General features: G+C 44.6%; 5 protein-coding genes across 5 annotated transcripts; 1 reads left to right on the top strand and 4 right to left on the bottom strand.

The window, feature by feature from the left end:
- Positions 1 to 455: 455 nt before the first annotated feature.
- On the bottom strand, positions 456 to 4367 carry E1B28_012246 (uncharacterized protein; the record flags this gene model as incomplete). Its single annotated transcript, XM_043157333.1, has 14 exons — positions 456 to 892; positions 946 to 1134; positions 1222 to 1598; positions 1651 to 1783; positions 1835 to 2023; positions 2075 to 2481; positions 2530 to 2678; positions 2734 to 2896; positions 2948 to 3079; positions 3126 to 3147; positions 3192 to 3639; positions 3697 to 3780; positions 3828 to 4222; positions 4277 to 4367. 14 exons carry the CDS (start codon positions 4365 to 4367, stop codon positions 456 to 458), a joined length of 3216 nt encoding a protein of 1071 aa, XP_043004700.1.
- A 1979-nt stretch (positions 4368 to 6346) lies between these two features.
- Positions 6347 to 7321, bottom strand: E1B28_012245 (uncharacterized protein; the record flags this gene model as incomplete). The annotated part of the gene is made up of 2 exons (XM_043157332.1): positions 6347 to 7104; positions 7168 to 7321. 2 exons carry the CDS (start codon positions 7319 to 7321, stop codon positions 6347 to 6349), a joined length of 912 nt encoding a protein of 303 aa, XP_043004699.1.
- Positions 7322 to 8903: 1582 nt separating this feature from the next.
- E1B28_012244 (uncharacterized protein) lies at positions 8904 to 10434 on the bottom strand (the record flags this gene model as incomplete). The annotated part of the gene is made up of 4 exons (XM_043157331.1): positions 8904 to 8958; positions 9016 to 9251; positions 9306 to 10348; positions 10401 to 10434. 4 exons carry the CDS (start codon positions 10432 to 10434, stop codon positions 8904 to 8906), a joined length of 1368 nt encoding a protein of 455 aa, XP_043004698.1.
- Positions 10435 to 11254: 820 nt separating this feature from the next.
- Positions 11255 to 12157, bottom strand: E1B28_012243 (uncharacterized protein; the record flags this gene model as incomplete). The annotated part of the gene is made up of 2 exons (XM_043157330.1): positions 11255 to 11902; positions 11954 to 12157. The coding sequence occupies 2 exons, from the start codon at positions 12155 to 12157 to the stop codon at positions 11255 to 11257; spliced, it is 852 nt and encodes a 283-aa protein (XP_043004697.1).
- A 910-nt stretch (positions 12158 to 13067) lies between these two features.
- E1B28_012242 (uncharacterized protein) lies at positions 13068 to 14568 on the top strand (the record flags this gene model as incomplete). The annotated part of the gene is made up of 5 exons (XM_043157329.1): positions 13068 to 13516; positions 13564 to 13701; positions 13758 to 13867; positions 13924 to 14106; positions 14151 to 14568. Coding segments are annotated over 5 exons (1298 nt in total), but the record flags the coding sequence as incomplete, so codon positions are not given.
- Positions 14569 to 19982: the final 5414 nt, after the last annotated feature.

The raw sequence follows: 19982 nt of genomic DNA, 5'->3' as shown, positions 1-19982 counted from the left end.
AAGTCGACATGTATGTGTTCTAGGATCTGCGTTTCATGTGTAACCTTTGCATCAAACAGGCGCCTGGTAGCCTTTCCATAGACAACAATTGCACTACATATGATTAATCCTAGACTCAAAATTTAGTAGATTCTACCACTGTTATTTAATCCTATCACTACAAGTTAATCCTATCATCTTTGAACATAATCTGAACCAATCACAATGAAAAATAAATACTATATAATCCTATATAATCCTATCCATACCAGGAGACATTGACATTAATTCTAAATAATCCTATGTAATCCTATGTAATCCTATGTAAATGACCTTTCAGCTGTTCATATTAATCCTAAGTAATCTCACCAGATTTGATTAATCCAAGATAATCCTACCAGATTTAGATTAATCATACTGTAATCCCACTGGAACCATGCTTTTGAACAATACTATATTACTTAGATAGTCTACATTTAATCCTCCTCATCTAATACTTCCTCATCAAGATAGGCAAAATCATTCACCGTCTCCCACTCATCATTGCCATCATCTTTAGACTCCTCATTATCCTCACTATGCACCCTCTTATCCCATTTTCTCCTACTAGGCTTCACCTTCTCCTTCATCTGCCACTCCCTTTCAACATTGAACCCAAGTTTTTCATGTACATAAGCCTGTTTTTGGGCATATGACTCGTATCCTAGCAGCACCATACATTGTCGAGAGGTGTTGCCCACTCCCACCTTCAGAGACCTTGCAAGCTGAGCATGCTCATCAGCAAGCATGTTCCAAATCTCCTGCATTTGTGCATGTGCTTGTACTATGCGGGGATATTCAGCTTCCAGAATCTCTTTCTCCTCCTTCCATCTATCCAGTATTGCTCGGTCACGGAACCATTTAACCCGGTGCACTATATTATTATCAGTTTAGCTGTAGCAGATCCACAATTGAACCATGACTTACTTTCAACCTTCCACTTCTCTGACTCATCTGAGTCCTCATTTATGTTTCGACGCCCAATTGACCAATACCAGGGATCTGGTTGACTGGAGCCAAGGTGTCTGGCCTTGCTCGTATTTCTGCACCATAGCTCAGTCTCCTTTAACGCTCGTATCTCTTGATCATGTTCATCCAATCCCAATGCAATAAGAGCTTGTCAGTTATGATTATAAAGGCGGCAGGCATCTTTTGCGCCATTCATTTGAGTGCGAAGCAGCCCTTGAGCTCGAGTATGTTGACGTTGGCCTGTAACCTCAACCTTTTTCACAGCAACTATATGGTTGTATGTGAGAACACGTATGCGAACGTCTTCTAGACAGTCATGTGCTAGACCCTCACGCAGGCTACATTCGATAGCAGCTGCTTGGGACAAACCACACGCGTTACGCTCATGACCATTGAAAGAACTGGGGAGGGGTAGAGTGTTCCTTTCAGGATGCTGTAGGTTGAGATCCTTTGCATGGCACTGAATTAGCGACACCAGTGCCGGATAGTAACTAGACATCATTTCGCTGAATGCTAGACTGTCTTTGTGAAAACGAGTGCGTGCTGCATCCATCTTCTTCAGCTTATCCTTGGGAGGATTGCTAAGCGAGGCCAAACGCAATATTTTGCAGCTATACACAACAAGGTTAACATAAAAAAACTAGCCCATAATACTCCACTCACCGTGTACGATCCAGGTTGATTCCCGTTAGAATCAAGTCTGTTACACCATCGAGGGCCTGTTGACTTTGGCTGTCCACGTTGACTCGCTCCTTCGTTATCTGTTCTGATATTCTGGTCTTAAGGGATGGAATATCTATTAAATGTTGTCGTTAGCTACCCTCGAGAATGCCAGTGATTAACGTACTCTTGTCCACACGGCTTACAAAAAGATCTTCAGCAACGTCATCACGAGGACCTGGTAATGGCTTGATGTAGAGCTGCTCCCATTCTGCTATAACTGTTGGTTCAAAAGAACCGGAAAGCTCGTCGAAGGTGGGCTGTAATTCCGCTATCATTTGCACTGCTTTTGCCCACTTGGACTTCAGTGCCGATCCTAAGATGTGATGAGGGATAGCTGACCAACATTCAAAATAAGAATATGTACCGAGTTTTTGGTATTTTTGCCAGTTCCAAAAGCCATGGAAATCATCCAGTGTGTCGTGACGATGACCATCGTTCATGTGCCTTGTGCTTCCACCAGTCAGCTTCTCCACTGCCCAAGGAGTTTCTACCAGTTCCCCGATGGTCATCGCAACAAACCTAGTATAGGCGAAATGATACTTCGCTTTGCAGTCATCATTGTGTCCATCGATATGACCTTGAGGAATGGCACCAGTTACTGTTTCCAATAGCTTTAGGGTTTCTTCGTTGTTGAAGAACTCGCTGTTGTTCCGCAACCGCTTGATGAAGTTCTTGATGTAGATACACCATAGGTCATAACTTCCGAAAATCCACCGGAGATTTGGATACATCGAGAAACCCTGATAAATAATCCAATCCACCAGGTGGTATCTACATTAGAGGTCAGCTAAATACTCAAGGATTAGCGTCGGAACCCACCCCTCGCCTCTATCCATGTCGACCATACCAGATGGATAAAAAAAGCCGTGGCGTGTGCAGATCATGCCCACTATTCCCGTTACAATAGCATTCTTGAATTTGAGGATGTTCTGCATGCGAGCAGCACGTAGTCGAGAGCAATGAAGAGGCTGCAAAGTAAAATATCAGTGCGCCGAGCTCAAACTGAATATAACTAGAGCTTACATCGGGTTCTCCTGTCTGTTTGCTCGCATATGCTCTGAACGGCTCACGCTTTACAAAGTAGGCTGAGCCGCTGTTCAGAGCCACATCATCAGGGTCATCACGCTTCTTCAATCGTTGAGCACTGTGGCAACCATCAACCACAAAAAAACGAGTGACTGTATGTCTGTATTGCTGTATATAAGCTACTGTCATGTGTGCCAGTCAGAAGACATACCGGAATTCAGGTTTAACATCCCTAATCTCATCAACATCTATGTTAAAACCTGGCTCAGGACAAGCGGGGCAATGGAGTGCAGTGCATCCTGGGCGTCGATGCGGAACATGAGTATCGACGCCATGAGATTGTCTGGAACGGCGCTTAGTAGATAGATGTCGATGGATGCGTGCAACACGCAAAAACGGTCGGTAACGGGACTGGAAAGCCAATTAGTTATTGAATCTATACTAAAGAAAGATACCTGCCTTCGTGTAATGAGGGAGAACAGGATCAGTTTTCCTTCTAAGAGCATCGTAATAATCATAGGCTGCTTTCTTGCTAGTGAGAGTATGAAGGTGGAAGTCGATAAGAACCTCGAAGCTGAAGACAGAACGAGGTGAGTCCACAGTTCCAGGGAAGAGGTGGCAATCGAGCAGTTGCTGAAAGTTCGAGGAATGCCCTACGCAAAAACAGAAATTCACGAAGATTTCATGAATTCCTGTGGTGTGAACCAAGGTTAATTTTTGAAGCTTGTCGGCGTTCGCCTCAGGACAAGGCTCCCCTCCATGTCCGAGATATACACGTGCACCAAGTTCACCGAGACTAGACGACTCAAAAAATCGACCATTCCAGCTCTCGATGTTATGGAAAGGTGATCCACGGTGCTGAGAAACAATGCATTTCTCACAGCAAACACCGCCTAGCCAACACTGCCAGCAGTGAAACAGTTGCATCAAGCCCGAGCTGCAGGTGCAGGCAAGTGATACCCGGGGATCATAGTGCTGTGAAATGTAGGCATCTTGAATGTCTTGTAACCTCTCTAGTAAGGGCGCCATGAGAACACTTGTACCCTGTTGGCGAGTGAGAGAAGAACGTGATATTGACGAAAGCCACATACCTGCGGTCGTTTTCGACAGTTTTCTGAGTCTGGCTCGCCTTCCCATTCTGGATTCCCGTCATCATTCATGATTGATCTATCCTCTACAAACTCGTCTGCAAAATCAGCAGTTTCTCTGCACTCTTCTACCATATCTTCAAGAACCTTCACCCGCTTTTTCTTTCTCGGTGACAGCTCAAGCTCATTACGCTCCCAAGTACCATCTTCTTTGAAGTAAGTAGACATGTTCATGACTTCTTGCTCCTCCGAAGGTTGAGGCTGAGGGTTTGACGGTGTCCCTAGAGGAGACATGCCAGCCCATTTCTTCTTCTTTGCTTCGCGGTTCAGTTTTGCGGTAGATGGGAGTTTAGGAGCCTTGACCTTGAACCTGGGCGGCATCGTTGACTGCTTAACGACTGTTGAACAGTAGATTATGAACGTTGTTGAGTGAGGTTATTGTGAGGACACACCTTGGGGCAGAAACAATGTGGCAGAAACAACGGAAACAATGCCCGCATGTTTTTTCTCGGCCACGGGGCTGAGCTGTCTCCGCATCTCCATTGTTGGTGTCTGTTGGCTTCACCGCCGAGGCGGTTACTAGTCCCTTGGGCCACGAAGAGGCCAGACACATTCCAAGGGGAATTTTCAATCTACCGATATCATCGAGATGTAGTACAAGAAAATACAAGATACAGGACTATAGAATATATGATATAGGTACACGGTAAGAGAGCGAATACAAGCCAGCAAGTTAGGTCAACTTTGCAGCAGCAACATCCCAGTTCTGCTGATGAATCACCTGTGCAAGTGACGCATAATCCACTTCCCCCGGCTGTCGTATAGGCCGGCATTGATTGCGGGCAGCCATTTGCGCACGAGGCAGCAGAGTATGCTTGGCCCATGCTCGATCTCCGGGTGTTTCATCAACCGTCTCAAGAAACTCCGTCGAGACCTCGAAAATTTCTCCTGTGAACTGTACATCCTTACCGCGACCCGATACCACACCACACACAGCCCAGCTCTCCGTTTTGGCTTTGTCAGAGTGGAACGATAATGCGACTTAGTTGACTATGCTACAAGGTTCTTTTTGCACTTTAAAACAGTGCTACGGAGCGATATTTATCGTATTAAGAACTAGAGTGAGCCCGAATTGCTAGTTAAAGCTAGTGCTGCTAGTAGAATGTGCCATAGGCGCAGCTAGACCAGTTAGAGAGAGCCGTAGATCGTGTCAGAAAACTGTATGACCGTTCGAAACCTGTAGAACACTATGAGCAGAGGACTTAAGCGGTAATTCACCGAGTTCTACTCTCTACATTCTACTATGCACTGGCATATCAAGGGATTGTACTATTAGAAGACTTGTAGTCTTCACAGAACCGTTCGTAGCAGAACTTAACAAAGTCAAAAGACCTTCATACTAGGAGTACCTACTTCTACGGGGGATTTAGTTGACAAGAAATCGGACATAGGACCACACAGACTAGGAGAAATTTGATATGACCGTAGATCGAGTCCCGATCTGAGGAAAAGACAAAAAGACATGATACAGATCCCAGATCACAGATAGAGTACCTAGGAACCAGGCAGGAATGAACAACGGATCTTGGAGTCCACGCTGTTCATGTGCTAGGGCAATTCGGAACTCTGGATCCATATGCTGGAACTACTTGGACACACAAAGTCCATATGATTTGATAACGTCGAAATGCAGGATAAGGTCCGTAGGCAGGAAATACCATATGGTACGCCTATGTAGGTCCATTCTACATGCTGAAACAAGAATGAAGAACGGTCCAGATTGGTCCAAAACATATGATTCGAATACGGAAAAACTCCGTAGACAAGATTCTGCACATGTAGCAGTCCCTAGCGATAAGACTCCGCATGGATTCGTAGCTACGGTGCATTATTTTTAGAGATAGAACAAGTAGAGATAGGATTACAAAGCTAGCGTAGAAGTAGTATAAAAGCAGCTCATGTATCCGTAGATAAAAAAGTACTACCCGTGCGTAGGAAAGTCCTGAGTGGGTTGCCCGTGAGTAACTGCTCTTGACACCAATAGAGAGATTTGCCCTGTCTTTGTGCAGTGAAACGATAAGATTTGATTTGAACTATACGAGACCGTCGAGGTCAAAAACTAGAGAACTATCCGTCCGTAGGCCGCCGAGGTCTTGATTACTGTTTCGTGATCCGTCGAGGGTCTTAGCGTTCGTGTCCACCGAGGTCTTAGTTTTCGTGTCCGTCGAGGGCAATAGTCTCCAATTGTTCGAATTAGTCTTACCGTAGACGAAATTCATAGTCCCACTTAGTCCACTGGACAATAAACAGAGCCCCTACAAACCTTAGAATCCCATAGCTGTGGTGTTTTTACACTTGCAGTTACACATTGATTTCATAAGAACTTCATACGATACTGAGACTGTGATCTTGTGCGTAACCTTTGCCAAGCAGTCCACCCTTGCAATCTTTCCTGGTGTGTAGAGTTATTGATAGACTTTACACGGAGGTTTACTAGTTTTTGGGTTGATTTGGTGTTGGTGCTACTCCCGTAGCTCTGATATTAGGTTGACTCTTGAGTGGTATTCTTCGCCCATTAACGACTCGATGACGCGTACAAGTTTTCCAATATGTTCATCGTTTCCACCGACAACGATCAACAAGCTCTCTCCGCTCGGCCTTTTTCGAAATTTTACAATACAGTTGTGAGGTAGATCGAGGTTCTCGCTCCTAGTGTTGTACCTCGCAACTACCGTCCCGATGGGTGAGAGTGTCGGCTTGACAAAGACACCTGCCTTTTTGCTTGACGTATCGTGGGGACCTCCCTTGATATCGACAAGAATTGGCACATTCAGGAGGCGACGATCGAAGAGCCAGTGGTCCGGAGAACAGGGTATGGGTTGTGAGCTGGTGCTCGCTTCACATGCAGGAACTTGAAGGGTGTCCGGTACTGGCCATGAGCTGCTGTACATGTCTAAATCATCCCATCCATCATCAAAGTAAGGATCCCAGATGTCGACAACAGAACTCTGGTCTCGAATTGGTACAGGAGTGCCTCCTGGAGGGATCTCTGAGTTTGCCTTCTCGTATTCCTCCATCTCCTTCAACTGTTTTGCCAACTCTTCTTCTGTCTCCTTGAGTAACCTTTCCCAGTCAACAGGGCCAGGGCGTTCCTTTAGCTCAAGTGGTTGAAATGTCAGAGGTGTACGTTCAATGGTTATGACGGTGGGTTCAAACTTCTCGCAGAGAAGATAGAATTCCTGCTGTCTGTTCAAAGCGCGATACTGATAGAGCGGCTTTCCTGTCCACCATTCCCGAACGTGATCATAGTACACCTTTTCGAGTCAGTTGCTTCCATTCGCACTGAATACCTTCAGTTCAACTGTGAGTTTGAGGCCAGAGACCGCATAGTCATTGCTGGTGCGATTGACATCACGAACAAGAGCTCGTGAACCCTTGAATGGGCCGCGTATAACAGCAACCTCAATACCGAGCCAGGGAACCTTTCCAGACCGCATCACTCTGATCATGCGATCAATATGATATTGTCTGTGCTTAATTGGGTCGATAAAGGGCGAAGAATACCACTCAAGAGTCAACCTAATATCAGAGCTACGGGAGTAGCACCAACACCAAATCAACCCAAAAACTAGTAAACCTCCGTGTAAAGTCTATCAATAACTCTACACACCAGGAAAGATTGCAAGGGTGGACTGCTTGGCAAAGGTTACGCACAAGATCACAGTCTCAGTATCATATGAAGTTCTTATGAAATCAATGTGTAACTGCAAGTGTAAAAACACCACAGCTACGGGATTCTAAGGTTTGTAGGGGCTCTGTTTATTGTCCAGTGGACTAAGTGGGACTATGAATTTCGTCTACGGTAAGACTAATTCGAACAATTGGAGACTATTGCCCTCGACGGACACGAAAACTAAGACCTCGGTGGACACGAACGCTAAGACCCTCGACGGATCACGAAACAGTAATCAAGACCTCGGCGGCCTACGGACGGATAGTTCTCTAGTTTTTGACCTCGACGGTCTCGTATAGTTCAAATCAAATCTTATCGTTTCACTGCACAAAGACAGGGCAAATCTCTCTATTGGTGTCAAGAGCAGTTACTCACGGGCAACCCACTCAGGACTTTCCTACGCACGGGTAGTACTTTTTTATCTACGGATACATGAGCTGCTTTTATACTACTTCTACGCTAGCTTTGTAATCCTATCTCTACTTGTTCTATCTCTAAAAATAATGCACCGTAGCTACGAATCCATGCGGAGTCTTATCGCTAGGGACTGCTACATGTGCAGAATCTTGTCTACGGAGCTTTTCCGTATTCGAATCATATGTTTTGGACCAATCTGGACCGTTCTTCATTCTTGTTTCAGCATGTAGAATGGACCTACATAGGCGTACCATATGGTATTTCCTGCCTACGGACCTTATCCTGCATTTCGACGTTATCAAATCATATGGACTTTGTGTGTCCAAGTAGTTCCAGCATATGGATCCAGAGTTCCGAATCGCCCTAGCACATGAACAGTGTGGACTCCAAGATCCGTTGTTCATTCCTGCCTGGTTCCTAGGTACTCTATCTGTGATCTGGGATCTGTATCACGTCTTTTTGTCTTTTCCTCAGATCGGGACTCGATCTACGGTCATATCAAATTTCTCCTAGTCTGTGTGGTCCTATGTCCGATTTCTTGTCAACTAAATCCCCCGTAGAAGTAGGTACTCCTAGTATGAAGGTCTTTTGACTTTGTTAAGTTCTGCTACGAACGGTTCTGTGAAGACTACAAGTCTTCTAATAGTACAATCCCTTGATATGCCAGTGCATAGTAGAATGTAGAGAGTAGAACTCGGTGAATTACCGCTTAAGTCCTCTGCTCATAGTGTTCTACAGGTTTCGAACGGTCATACAGTTTTCTGACACGATCTACGGCTCTCTCTAACTGGTCTAGCTGCGCCTATGGCACATTCTACTAGCGGCACTAGCTTTAACTAGCAATTCGGGCTCACTCTAGTTCTTAATACGATAAATATCGCTCCGTAGCACTGTTTTAAAGTGCAAAAAGAACCTTGTAGCATAGTCAACTAAGTCGCATTATCGAGTGGTAGCGTTTCCCACAAAGGCGTGAACGACGTGAGCCTGATTGTAAGGATGATGGTCAACATTTGAACGTTGACGAGGAGCAATTGAACGTACCCTTTTAATGTAACATTGACATCCTCCACCTCTGCAGAACACCCCAGTTCTGGAATGTAAACATTCAGAACAAGGCAGTCGTTGTAGCGACCCCGCTTCACATCCTTGATAACTGCATCTCGCGGAGAGTACAATCCTTGAATGATGGTCACATCTACGTTATACCAGGGAATGCTCGAATGGTGAAACGCAGCGCGTGTGCAGCGCTTGCAGGAGTTAGCGTCAACAAGCATGTCCTAAGGGCGAAAATATATCAAGGGCTTATTCGTGTGTGAAGAGAAACCACCCACGATCCCTTTGCGACTTGATTTCTGCGATATTGCGAGAATGGAGCCATGTTTGGCCACAACAAGGCCCTCCGCTCCCGCATAACGACCAACAATAACTTCAACATAATCGCCAAGGACGACGATCTTCCGTAAGCTGCTTTTCTTAACACAGTGTGTACCAGTATCCCCGAAATTGACAGTGTAGTTCGTGTTGTCAACGATTTGAAGGATACCTCGCCCATTCGGGACCAGAGGGTTATCCATAACGTCTATGACTTCGTCAGATTCGAAGTACCAAAAATCAGGTTGAGGATAGGGGAATCTATTCGAAAAAGGGTGATCTTTGAAAAGGAAGCGCGTGTGCGAGGGTATACAGCTGATGGGCGTTAACGTCGACGTCCAAAAGAATTTTATCAGAAGGCCATGACTGAACATTTTTCCAAGAAAAGAGTACAGATGAAGATCGCGTGCCTCCGGCGCCACATCAACGTCGTAGTCCTCCGGGTCAAACAAACGTGCATCAAAGCGGGCACCCCTCTTTCGCTTCTTGGATTCCAGAACCCAAAGCGGCGCGATACGGGGGACGATTAGCACCCGATACCCTTCCTCTCCAGTTGTTGCAGAACTACGTCGAAGTATTTGTGCGGCATCACCAGTATATGTCCCTCTTCCCACTACTACCCACTCTCCTGGTGCCAGAGGCCTACGCTCGAAGCTGCCATCCGGTGCTTTAGCGGCTCCTTTGGACCACTTCACCCATTGCTTGAGCTGTTGACCCCCCACAGGGCGTATAGACGAGACATACGCTCGGGCGTTGTCAATCGAGTTGGCGCTGGATGTAGGGTCAATTAAGCCATGCCGATGAAGGACGGGAATCATGGGGTGAGAGGTAGATGCCTCTGCGTCAATCTGAGGGGATTCGATTCTTGCAGCAGGACGGGAGTTCGATGTGTATTTGTTGTAGATAGTTTGAAATAAACGAGGCGATTGTTGTTGTTGATGCGCTGTAACATTGCGAGAAGTTCCCGCACCGCGTTCTTCTGAGCTAGAGACCGGTTCATCATCTGTTGAACGGTTAAGAGAAGTGTTAAACATCCTGTGAACGTATCACCGTACCTTGCTCATAATCATCCCGTTCATACTCGTCCATATCTCCATCGGAGGAGCTCTCATCCTCGGCTTCAACGTCTAGGAAACGAACGACTGGGGGCTAGAAATAACCGTTACTTAAGATAAGTAAGAAGTTGCTCGATGTTGAACGTACCATTGGTTATTGATCAAACGATCAGGGGGCGGATTTGTTTGAACAGAACGGCTTCCTCCCTCAAGAAGCGAAACCTATACCGAAAACAAGAGTGTCAGACTCCCGAGTTAGCGGTCTTAGAGATGGCAGTAGCGCCAGTGCCAGTGCCAGCAGCCGCCGTGAGCGACTTCGATGTCGTATACAGCGTAATTTTTTCTTTCTTTCTTTTTCTCTTTTATTTTCACTCTCAGGGCGTTCATTTCATTGTATAAGAAATGTTTTTAAAGTATTCTAACTAGTTTCTACATACAAAATCGTAATGAGCATACCTTCAACCTTGATGATGGTGGTACGACCATCATCAAGGGTTAGTACAACGCCCAACTCGTAGACACCGTAGTTTAATTAAAGAAAGTTTGATATACTTTAGAAACAAGTAAGAACGGCCCAAATATAATGAGAAATGAAAGAAAACGAAAGAAAAAAAACGGAAAGCAAACTGTGCGTCAAGTGCACACTTTCGCCAAAACTCGTGTTGACCGTTATTCTTTTTGACAGGCTGGTTTTGACTAGGTTATCGCGAGAACTAACATAGGATCGCTTGGGAATTTTATTCACACTGTACGTTTCACGAAACTGTTGAACTTCGTCAACTAAGTCCGCCCCATTCTTTACATCAACAGCTTCAACTACATGAATCCCATCTCCAAAATCGCCTTCCTTCATCCTAATCATCACTGTCGCTAAGCCAAATGGTTGGCAAGTCATATCCACCCTCATTCGCATTCATGTCTTCACTGTCGGAAATTTCGATCACGCCGAGGAAGACACTCCGTTCCTTGCCCTTTCTGTTAGGAGTCCTCACCGTCTCACCAGAAACCTCGGCAGTTTTGTGTTTTTTCGGGTAGGAAGGCGTTGCGTCGCCTATCGCCTTGCGTTTAAGGGCAGGTGGTGGGCATGGAGAGGAGTATAGTGGAGAGGAATCGGGGGTTCTTGAACCTTTGGATGGCCCAGCCTGTGGTGTCAAGTTGAACACAGCTAAGCGTGCGTCTGTTGTAGGCGTCGCTAGTTGAGGTGGGGAGCTGAAAGTGAAATTCTTGGAAGGGAGGCGGGCTCGTGGAGTGGACAAAATATCTCGGTTATTGGGGTGATTCGCGATTTCACCAGCAACACTTCCCTGGGCTTTCTCCAACAACCAGCCCATCACCGCCATCTTTTCGTCGGCGGTTGAATGCACATTTGGTTGATCCGAATATTTCTGCCCAGCCAACTCGAAAACAGCCCTCAACTGAATGAATTGATTGAGTGAAGCTTGTGGGAGAGCTGATGATACATATACCGCTTTGTAGCGGTGGATATGGCTGTCATTCATACACTGAGTATGCGGTAAGTATACCATTATCCTCATCCGTAACGCAGTACTTACTCGTTTGTAGATACGTCCGATGTTATAAAAAATTCGTCCTTTTCCGTAGTTGCGAGCGTGTTTCCACTCACAGCCGTTCTCCTCGTAGTCCAGTGGGAGATCTGGCGTAATCAAATCTACCAGTTTTTTCATCTCGAGAGTTAGGGCATCGCAAAAGCGATTTTTCTCTTTCTGGAGAGGAGTAGAAGCCTTGCCCTTTGCCATCTTATCGCAGGGAAACGAGACAAGGTAAATTTACTTTCGTTCTATATAATGACTGACTTTATTATCGCAAGTTCTTATTGTTTTCTAGTTTCATGCCAATTCAAGTGGCCTAATGTTTCTTGCTGCGTCACGTTACATGTTCCAGAATCTAAACAATCGTTTTAGATTTACAACAACTTTCACTTCTCCTTCACTATGAGTGCCCTTCGTGTCAATGTTATGGATCCGGTTCTAGCTAACAACGATGGACCATTAGTCCCTGAAGGACCGCCACCTCCATATCAACCAGCCACCGCAGGAGGGCCTGCTCCACCTCGACGAGCCACAGCGGGTTTTAAATGTGATGCGCAGTGTTGAATAGAGTGTAAGAACGGAGAAACGTCGGAGTCCATCGGAGCTCCGGAGTGCGAGAGAGTGGCTAAAAGGAATGTATAACCTCAGTGGTGGTTTGACACTACGATAATAGGGAATACCTAAAAGGAATGTATACTATAGAAGGTAATATGAGTACTTCTGAATAAGGGAAAATAACAGAAGACTTACACCTCAGTGGTGGTTTGACACTGAGGTGTGAGTGTACGTATTTAGTAACTATATACTTTAACGGAGATTAAAGGCATGTGTTTATTTGATATACAACATTAAACTCACCAGCGAGCATCACAGATGGCTATCCAGCGAAGGTCATTGGAACGCCTATTATTGGGCATTGGAAGAAACCGATGCAAAATTGAAGAAAGGTGCCAAACATGATTGGCTCGACACTAGTGGCATAGTGGACTCATTCCGCGCCAAGTTTACAATCACATCGCCCCATGAGGCTATCTTGGAAGTAGGTGTTTCTTGTTCCATCTATCGTCGGACTTGCAATACTAATGGCAGCCACGATTAGGTTATTTACAGGTACTTCATGAACATAGCTCGCGAAACTAGGAAGGGTAATAAGGAAAAGCCAGCACGTCAAGAGGGTGGTACCAACAACCCAACTGCCCCTCCCACAGCTGTCAACCCTCTCCCCATCAGCGCAACCTCGACTGCCCCCACCATCAAGACGACACCAACACACGCAGCTCCTCCAGTCAGTGGAACGAGCGGTGAGCAGCGAGCTATGTCAACAATGAAACCTCGCGCTGTCAGTGCAAGGAACATTTATGCAGAGAAATTCAAGGACGAAATTTTGGCAGAGGCTGCTGCTGGTGCTCAAGGCAAAGGAGGAGGCGGGTTTTTGGGCCCCTACCAGAAGGCGATAACTGAACGTATGAGGAAGCTGAGCGACAAAGAAATGGCAGAACTTGAAGAGGCGGCAAAAGAGTACAATGATGGTCGTGCGGTGAAGCCGCCAATGGATGTCATCCTCCAGTGGGTTTGTACTTGTAACATTCTCCTCGCTGCTTATCTTTTTACAGAAATCAAGAACAGCTTGAGTTAGCTGTAGCTACAGCACTACAGCAGATGATCGGTGATGACTGGGGGCAATATGGGGACGTCTCGTTCGTCGTTCACACCATCAAACCTGTTGCATATGGTGAACCAGAAGTAAGAATGTACGTGTTAATTTCATGTCATTGACTGTTGGGCACAGCTTTATGTGAAATTTCAGGTTATCCGTGACTCGGACAAAGGCCGAAGGCTTCAAGATCGCCGACGATGATTTCCGGAAATTCGAAGACAGCTTTCTGAAGCCGCTGAAAAAATGGCACAAGTCCCAGAGTAAGTACTCATTGATTATTGATTTCACAGTTTCATTAACGAGTCACATTGTCTAGCTAAGGGTAAAGGCAAGGATACCAGAGACGAGGCCCATGTTGAAGATTTCACAATGGAGAGAAGCGACACGCCTCCTGGTCCTGATGCAGCACCCAACAATGAAGGAACAGCAAACAATGAAGATGGAGAACATGCTGACCATCGAGGTGTACTTACGACTGAGCTCATCGAAAACTGCACAAGTAAGTTACAGTTCATGTGCTAATGCTTTACTGATTGGCAAAAGGCCAACAAGCAGGTACCCTGTTGCCTGACGAGTCTATTTTTGATCCACCTGCCACTCCCGCAGTGTCTATGAACGATGTTTGGCCTGCATCACCAGAAGCCACCGAATATGTTCCAGATGTTCATGCAGTCGAAAACGACCTGCCAGAAGGCATGGAGGTGACGAGTTCTGTTGGAGTTTCTCATTCTGCCACATCAGAGTCCGACGTTTTACCTGCTGAGACAGTGAGCCAAGGACAAGGAGTCACAGGTGAAGGGTCAACTCTCCATGAACAAGAGGGTGACAATGAAGAAGAGGAAGAGATAGCCTTGAACATTCCCACTAAGGCCAGCACGAAGAGGCGTAAAGGCAGCCAGGGAGGCAGGAAAGCTGCAACAAAGAAGATTAAAACCAGCTCGGTTACCTCCCGAAAGAAACGGTAGGTCTTACAGTACTCTCTTTTGTTCTTAGCTTATTCTGCTACCAGGAGTCTCCCAACGACAACGACATCAACCGTGGATCACACAGCGCTCAGTCTGCGCAAGCCTTCCCGCATCAAACGACCTCCTCGCACCGACAATGATCTTGGTATCTAGATTGTGGTCAGATTAGATTAGATTAGATTACAATCGGATTATAACTAGATTATGTACAATCAGATTATAAGGGATTATAGTGGGTAAGGATTAGATTGTGGTCGGATTAGATTGGATTACAATCGGATTAGGATTAGATTAAAAAGAATTAATCCTATTGTTAATTGCAATAAAATGTCAGTCTTTCTTCAAAAAATGGGATTATCAAGGATTATCAAGGATTATCCATGGGATTATATAAGTCAGATTAGACTCTAAACTGTTAGGATTACTGTAGGATTATATACAAGTGATAGGATTAAAGTATAGTGCAAGAATCTACTAATTTTTAAGTGTAGGATTAATTGTGGGAAATGATATTCCTGCCATAGAGGCAATCCTCACACATCCCCACGGTCTCTTTCGAAGTTATGTTGAGCCCGTCAACAAGGTTTCTCGATGCCAGTCGTAGTATCCTTCGTACCCCATTATGTGCGTATCTCCTATGCCAAGTCATAATTTCTACCGGTTTATTGAGTGACCGCGAATAGTTTGCGGTAATGGGCGAAGAATACCACTCTAGAGTCAACCTAATATCAGAGCTACGGGAGTAGCACCAACACCAAATCAACCCAAAAACTAGTAAACCTCCGTGTAAAGTCTATCAATAACTCTACACACCAGGAAAGATTGCAAGGGTGGACTGCTTGGCAAAGGTTACGCACAAGATCACAGTCTCAGTATCGTATGAAGTTCTTATGAAATCAATGTGTAACTGCAAGTGTAAAAACACCACAGCTACGGGATTCTAAGGTTTGTAGGGGCTCTGTTTATTGTCCAGTGGACTAAGTGGGACTATGAATTTTGTCTACGGTAAGACTAATTCGAACGATTGGAGACTATTGCCCTCGACGGACACGAAAACTAAGACCTCGGCGGACATGAACGCTAAGACCCTCGACGGATCACGAAACAGTAATCAAGACCTCGGCGGCCTACGGACGGATAGTTCTCTAGTTTTTGACCTCGACGGTCTCGTATAGTTCAAATCAAATCTTATCGTTTCACTGCACAAAGACAGGGCAAATCTCTCTATTGGTGTCAAGAGCAGTTACTCACGGGCAACCCACTCAGGACTTTCCTACGCACGGGTAGTACTTCTTTATCTACGGATACATGAGCTGCTTTTATACTACTTCTACGCTAGCTTTGTAATCCTATCTCTACTTGTTCTATCTCTAAAAATAATGCACCGTAGCTACGAATCCATGCGGAGTCTTATCGCTAGGGACTGCTACATGTGCAGAATCTTGTCTACGGAGTTTTTCCGTATTCGAATCATATGTTTTGGACCAATCTGGACCGTTCTTCATTCTTGTTTCAGCATGTAGAATGGACCTACATAGGCGTACCATATGGTATTTCCTGCCTACGGACCTTATCCTGCATTTCGACGTTATCAAATCATATGGACTTTGTGTGTCCAAGTAGTTCCAGCATATGGATCCAGAGTTCCGAATTGCCCTAGCACATGAACAGCGTGGACTCCGAGATCCGTTGTTCATTCCTGCCTGGTTCCTAGGTACTCTATCTGTGATCTGGGATCTGTATCATGTCTTTTTGTCTTTTCCTCAGATCGGGACTCGATCTACGGTCATATCAAATTTCTCCTAGTCTGTGTGGTCCTATGTCCGATTTCTTGTCAACTAAATCCCCCGTAGAAGTAGGTACTCCTAGTATGAAGGTCTTTTGACTTTGTTAAGTTCTGCTACGAACGGTTCTGTGAAGACTACAAGTCTTCTAATAGTACAATCCCTTGATATGCCAGTGCATAGTAGAATGTAGAGAGTAGAACTCGGTGAATTACCGCTTAAGTCCTCTGCTCATAGTGTTCTTATCACAAATCTGCAACTCACCTAGTTTCTTGATGTGATATGGAAGAGTGATAGAAGGAGATTAGCAGTGAAGCTTAGATGGAGAGCACAGAGATGTTGTATGAAGACAAAAGATGTTGTTAAGTCTGAGGCTCTAAGGCTCAGACTGTCTAGCTTATGTACATGAATTCTATCTAGGACCCCAGATACTATACTAAGACCTCTAATACTCTATTTGAATAGTAGCACATGGTGTGCTTGGTAATTGTCTGATTGGAATACTTCAGGTACATTCCAGAACAATGGTTTCTTAGCAACAATCTGAGAAACCATATGGTACACTGGGTAATCCTGGGAAACCACATGGTGAAGCCTGGGAAACCATATGGTGCAGTGGGTAACACTGAGTAAATATATAGTACTCTGGGTTGCCCAAGCATGCTTGGCAACAAGGATCAACATCTAGACATCTAGCCTGCCAAGGCTGATACTAGTGCGATCTAGATCTAACATAATTCCCCCTGGACCTGATCTACAATCTGAAGTGTCTAGAATGGTCTAGAACAAGTCCAATGGTCCACTCCATCTTTGGAATATCTAGTGATAAGATAAGATAAACACATGGCACAGATAAGATAAATGTTAGATAGGGATAAGACAGTGAAATCTGTGACATCACCCCCTCTTTTGGTTCAAGCTCCGAGAAGAACTTTTCGTTAATCTGACAAATTTTGTGTGTCATCTTGAATTTCGATAATGTGTACTGGGGGAAGCCCTAAGCGCTTGTATTCCTGAATTTTATCTTGAGCATTTGCGAGATTCTTTTCAGGTTCCCAAGTATCATCTTCTCGACCAAACCCTGACCATCTTACAAGATATTGTGTTTTTCTTCTATAAATGCGATGTTGTAGGATTTTTTCAACTTCCCACTCATCTTCACCTTTTACTACAATTGGCTTAGGTGGTGGTCCTCTTTGTCCCACAATAGTTGGTTCATTGTAGGTGGCTAATTTGCTGGCATGAAAAACTGGATGGTAACTGCGGAATTTTGGAGGCAACTTCAGTTTGAAGGTAACTGGAGACAGTTTCTCCAGAATTTCAAATGGTCCTTCAAATCGTGGATTGAGTGCTCGTCCCTTGGTTTGATAATCCTTGAGGTTGAGTAACACTTTGCCACCAACTTTGAAAGGAACAGCTTGTACCCCTTTATCGTAGTACCACTTCATACGCTCAGCAGCTAACTTGAGAGCAGCTTTCGCCTGCTCTTGTGCATCATGTCGTCTTTGCGCAATGTTATTAAGATCTTCATTACATTGAAGGTCTTTTGTGATTGTTGGTCCTGCTCTTGGATGATGACCATACTCTAAAAAGAAAGGACTTTCTTTAGTTCCTTCATGTGCTTGATTGTTATAGGCAAACTCTGCCATTCCTAACATCAATGCCCAATCATCTAGATTGTAATCGACATAGCACCGAAGGTATTGTTCCAGAACTTGGTTGACACATTCAGTTTGACCATCTGTCTGTGGATGATATGCTGTTGACATTGTTGATTTAATTCCAAGTAGTTTACACCATTCTTGGAATAGTTCTGCAGCAAATTGGGTTCCATGATCAGAGATAATCTGTAGAGGTAGTCCATGCAGTGGGTAGACTCTGTCATAGAGTAATCGTGCAAGGTCTTCTGCTGTGAAGTTGCCAGTAATTGGGAAGAAGTGAGCACGTTTTATTAAACAGTCAACCACTACACAGATTGCATCAAATCCATATGATTCTGGTAATTGAGTTATAAGGTCAATGGAGATAATCTCCCAAGGTCTATTAGGAACCTCATTTGGTTGTAGCAGTCTAAAAGGCTGTTGTGGGCGATTTTTCATCCACTGACACGTATCACAGCCTGTAACATAATTCTTGACAAAGATTGACATTCCTGGCCACCAATAGTTTCTAGTAACCAATTCATATGTTTTCCACCTTCCTGGATGACCAGCTGATAATAAATCATGGTGAATATACACAACTCTTCGGCGAAGATGATCATCTGTGCTTTTAGGTATATAGACTTTCCCTCGATAGAGTAGTAATCCATTTTCATAGTTCCATTCCTCCAGAGATTTCTTGAATTCTCTTGGTCCTGACTTAAGAAGTGATTTATAATCCTTCGTAACTTCATCTGAAAGTAGTGCTGCTTTGACCTCTCTTAGGATTTGGTCATCATTGACAGGCGATTCATGAGTAGCCTCGATTGCCTGAATTGCAAAAAACTCAGGTTTGAGCAAGATTTGGTCTCTGTTATCGAGGTTTACCCCCTCCTCATGATCTGGCCTCCTGGACAGAGGGTCTTCAGCTTGCATTGTTTTTCCTGGTTTATGGTGAAGGGTGTAGTCAAAGCGAGTGAGATACAAAGCCCATCTAGCTTGTCTCTGAGTGAGTTTTTGGGCTGATTTGAAGTATGTCAAATTCTGGTGATCTGACCAAATCTCAAATTTAACTGGATGTCCTTCCAAGTAATGTCTGTATTCCTCCAAAGCTCTGATGATAGCAAGTAACTCTTTATCATAAATTTCGTAGTTTCGTTCATGTACATCAAGCGACTTGGAGTAAAATGCAACTGGATTCCAAAGGTTATCTTCTGGACTTAGTTGTGATAAGACGGCTCCCACAGCAAAGTCACTGGCATCTGTTGATAGTCGGAAAGGATTTACATCATCCGGTATTCGTAAAATAGGAGCTGAGGTAAAGGCCTTTTTCAGTGCCTCAAAAGCATTTTGCTGACTCTCGCTCCAGACCCATTGTTATTCTTTCTTGGTGAGATTAGTGAGTGGTTTAGCAATCTTGGCAAAGTCTTTAATAAACCTGCGATAGAAATTCGCAAAGCCTAAGAAAGCTTGAATATGTTTGACCTTACTAGGTACTGGCCACTCAAGAACTCCTGCAACCTTCTTGGGATCCATTGCAACATGTCCCTTGGAAATGATCATGCCAAGATATTCAATAGTATCTTTCTCAAAGAAACATTTCTCAGCTTTCACATACAAATCATTGTCTTGAAGTCTTTTCAGCACTTCTTTAACAATTTTCCGATGCTCATTTTTGTCATTCCCAAAGATTAATATGTCATCCAAATACACCATAACTTGCCCATTGCGAATCAAGTCTCCTAATATTTCATTCATCATTGCTTGAAAAGTAGCTGGTGCATTTGAAAATCCAAAGTACATGACCGTTGCCTCAAATAACCCACATTTTGTGGTGAAAGCAGTTTTCCACTCATCCCCTTCTCGAATTCGAACATTGTTATATCCCCACCGAAGATCAATCTTAGTGAAGATAGATGCAGAACTTAATGCATCAATCAAGTCAGATATTCTGGGAATAGGGTAACAGTTTTTAACCGTAACTGC

This window comes from Marasmius oreades, chromosome 8, assembly GCF_018924745.1.
Source record: "Marasmius oreades isolate 03SP1 chromosome 8, whole genome shotgun sequence".
In the NCBI taxonomy this organism is placed as follows: domain Eukaryota; kingdom Fungi; phylum Basidiomycota; class Agaricomycetes; order Agaricales; family Marasmiaceae; genus Marasmius; species Marasmius oreades.
This window is presented reverse-complemented; position numbering and strand designations above follow the sequence as displayed.